This window comes from Chinchilla lanigera, unplaced genomic scaffold, assembly GCF_000276665.1.
Source record: "Chinchilla lanigera isolate Chin_1 unplaced genomic scaffold, ChiLan1.0 scaffold00230, whole genome shotgun sequence".
NCBI classification, from domain to species: Eukaryota; Metazoa; Chordata; class Mammalia; order Rodentia; family Chinchillidae; genus Chinchilla; species Chinchilla lanigera.
The window spans coordinates 110,635-114,745 of NW_004955631.1; the positions used below are offsets into that span (position 1 = coordinate 110,635).

Here is a 4,111-nt window from a genome sequence, read left to right on the forward strand (position 1 = left end):
TTCCTCTCTTTTTAAATCTTGAGTGAAAGCTAATAGAATTCAAAGATAAAATGCAGCATTTCTATGAATAATGTGCTGTTTCTCTCTTTGCTGACCAGATTGACCCTCAAATCTGGAACTATGGGGAACCTGTCCTCTGGAAAGAACTCCCATCTTTGCAGTCAACTAATGGAGACGTATTCATGGATACCTTTTACAACCTGTGCAGGTGCCTGCGCAGGGATACAAATAAGGTGGACACTTTCCTAAAGATTCTGAAGAAGCGAGAGGACTACGCTGACACCTCCTGACATCATACCCATTCCTGTTACTCTGAGAGGGTTCTCAAAGACCCCTTCCTTGAGAAATTTCTTTTAATTTTAAGGAATTTCACACATGCTCATTGTCAGGATGTAAACTGTCTCATCTTAAAAGTAATAACTATTTTTTCTGCACTGTTAAAATAATAAAAGTCAAATTGCTGAAATTTCTTTCCACAATCTAACAGAAATAATTGTCTCCAGCAAGAAGTTGCTAGCAACATTTCTCCAAGAAGTGTCACAAAAACACATAAATCACTATACTGCCTGGTAGATAAAGGTCAGTGTAACAGGTAGAGAAAAGACAAGGCTGCTGCAAGGCTGTCCTCCCCACGGCCCCCAATGCTGCTAAGATCTCAGGCTGCAAGTGATGCTGTGAAAATTGCTCGGGAACCAGGAGATCACACCTGAGCTGGGCCCAAAGTGCCACACACCTTAGTGAAGTAAGGTTGGAGCTCACTGTCCGTGCAGAGGAGATGCACAAAGTTACAGTGGGGTGATCCGCAGACAGCGGCACTGAAATTTGCCTAGGGATATTTATCCTAAACAACAAAGCAGGACCTTCTGTTCACGGGATTTTCCAGCTTCTCCATTCCCCCGCCCTTTCTCCTCCTGCTCATCCTTATCATCCTCGCCTTCCTTCTGTTAGTACTTTGTGTATAGGGTTACGTTTAGTTTTGTTACACATCTGAGTGAGTACATATACATTTATGTTTACTAACTGTATAATTATCCTGCTTTAGTAATGTAACACTCTAAGCTTTTCAGTCATAGTTCACTGTATCAAAAGTAGATTCTTTAAGGTATTAATTTTCCTGAAATGTCAGTTGAATAATTGGACACAATCTCTTTTATTTTCTCCATCCTCTCAATTCTACTTCTTCCCTTACTCTGCTTCTTCTATCTCCATTCCCATGTTTCTATCCATCTGTGTTCCCCTTCTATTTTATACTTCTCTTCGCTATGTTTCTCATTCAAAAACCCGAAACGACCCCAGTCATATATATAATGAACTGAATCCAATTTTTTGCAAGCCAGTTTCTGTTTCCCTTCTAGATCAGGGTAAGCTATTTAATCTACTTTAGTGTTTTAAGTCAATCATCTGCTGAGGAATTTAGGTTCCTGCTAATCATATTTCACTTCACAGTGCTTATAACAGATACCTAAGTGTAGATCTGAGATGTTTTTCAGAAATTCAAGTTTCTATTTTAAATTACTATATGCAGAGTTATTCTAAATGTCTACTCAAAATACAAAACTACATTTTTATGGAGTGAACAAGATATTTTTCTAGCACAAAAGAATCATAATTTGGATCACAGTTCTTCATAGTTCAACATGCTAAAGACTTGGAAGTTGGCATCATGCCACTGCAAAGGGGAGGCATTTATGAAATCTCTGTGTCACTAACAGTTTCCCTCCAGGGAGACAATGGCACCCAAACCCCTTCTTCTTCCAGTCTTTGGCTTCCTGAGCACAAGATGCACTAGTGCTTGACTCTACTGCTTCTCACAGAACTGAAAGCAGTGGGCATATTTGAGTATGAACTGGAACCTGTAAATTGTGAGCCGAAAGGCACATTTTTCCATTATTTGACTATCTCAAATGCTTATAACAGTGCAGGAAACCTAACACACTGATATTCTCTATTTGCATCTTCAGCAAAACTGTGAATTCTTTTCTTTTGTGCACTGGGACATTGCTTGCTAATTGGAATCAGATCTAGGCCCCATGCCTTACTCAGTCTTTGACTGCCCCTTGATATGGGCTGCTGTCACACAGGGGCAAGACATCGGAACGACAGTGGAGAAGGCCTCTCATCATTTACTCTTCAGGGGCTCCTTCCTCACTGCGAGGTGACCAGGTTCCAGAATCCCTGAGTTCCGTCTGTGTCCATCCACTGAGGCTCTTGCTAGCTATAAATGACTCTTCAGCTTTTGCTGTCCCCGTGCTCCCTGTCACCTGAAATGCTAGAGGCCTCGGTGGCTCCCTGCTCTTACAGTTCCCAAAGAATTTTGGGCTTTCTCTTAACTCTGATGCCGGCTTCCAATTCTGCTCTCTATGCTGAAATCAACTTATTAGGCTGTTTTTATTTCTCTCATTTGGAAATATCTCATTTTCTGACAATAAGATAGACATTGACAGAGCTAGGAATTGCAGACTGTCCCTGGGGGATTTAGCCTTAATGTACCCAGTACAGGTGGGAGACATCTCTCTTCCTGGCTCCCAAATCACTAACACAGAATCATCAGTAGATGATACAGGTCAGGAAAAAGTAATTGTAAAAATTTACAATAAAATTTTGTTTTTAAAAGTAATTTTGTAAAGATTTTAGAGATTACTATTGGCATAAAAGAAGACTTTCTCCTCTAAGTAAGTGTCAGATGAAATGCTCTGTACATGCACATACGGAAGGAATCCTTGTAATCAGTGAACCAATATTACTGGTAATTACATAAATCCAAGAATTACTCTCACTTATCTATACTTCTACTATTCAATGTCAAAAGTAGGAATAGAAATTAAGTCTCCTAGTTCTGATCTAATGTGCAATCTAATAAAGCTGGCTATTTCTTCAAATATTTATTATTCAAGGGAATACAAAGTTGAGTGTATCTTACTCTCCACATTATCAATCTCAGGCTCTGCATGGGATCCATGAGCCTCAAATCTCTCCTTCTGCCGTTAGCATATTTGCATGTGCTTGGAGAATTCCACAATCAAATGCCATCCTCAGACAACCAATAAGTAAGACTTCAACAGCAGATATTGACAAGAACTGGCCTTAAGAGAGATTGAATATTTCATCTATTTCCAATAAGTCTCAATAATTTTATTCATATTTTGTACAATCTTTCTTTGCTTTAAAAATGGTTACATGTATCCCTTGAGTTTCAACAGTCTCCTGTTTCTTTTTTGGGTCTGAGAGTCAGGCTCCTCCTTCAGCTATATTATTACGAGCAGTGCTTCAGCCTGGCTCTTATGCCAACCATGAAACCAGACAAGTATCCCTTCCTAAATGTCAGTGTTTCTGCTCGTAAACGTTCAATGCATTTTTAAATAATTCTGGCATAGAAGCCATATTTATTGTCAGATAGCACTTCATAAATATCACCATTCTACTACTTTTTATGCCATATTTACAGATGTCTATAACAACAGAGAAGAAAATCTACTTCTGATGATATCAGCATTCACAGATACTCAGCTGAGAAGAGGGAGTGAACGAGAAAAGAAATGAATTTGAACATATGATGATCATCTATTTTTAGCAAGCTTCAAAAATAGGTTCCGACCTCATGGTAGTGTGGCACAAACTTACTGATTCTCCTCACATTTTGCTTAGGCTAGCACTTCATGTTGAATATTTCTCTAAAGTACTGTCAATGTGGAGAGGGACAATATACAGAATAAGGAAAATGCCAATGGCAGGATGAGACCAGTAACTAGTATACTTTTTCAACATCTTTTTATACACTAAGTTTATCTTCACTGTAATCTCATAGATTTTCAAATTCCATATCATAGTGTGGCAAACTTGTGGCACTCATACTGCAGTGGGCTGATAGCTACCACTGAGGCCTGTAGAAGATTTGTCACTGCTACCATATCCCATGCATAAATGGGAAGTAAGAATATTTCACCACCAATGTGGGACACACTGGTCATACTTTTGAGCACTCCGAACTGCACTGTTGTGACAGAAGAGCAGAAGATAACTCCGAGGACATCAGTCACGTTTCTAAGAGAGGCAATTCAACACAAAAGCAAAGTAAAGGATGAATGGGATGAAACAAAAGATAGATTTCTTT

The 4,111-nt window shown here is 39.1% G+C and overlaps 1 protein-coding gene across 1 annotated transcript in view; it reads left to right on the forward strand.

Moving 5' to 3' along the window:
* The window catches only part of LOC102030026 (prolactin-like), a 108,220-nt gene extending 107,930 nt beyond the window's left edge, over positions 1 to 290 (forward strand). The window contains exon 4 of the mRNA XM_005415039.1: positions 99 to 290. Within this exon, the coding sequence (XP_005415096.1) occupies positions 99 to 290 (192 nt within the window). The remainder of the gene's footprint in view (positions 1 to 98) is intronic.
* Positions 291 to 4,111: the final 3,821 nt, after the last annotated feature.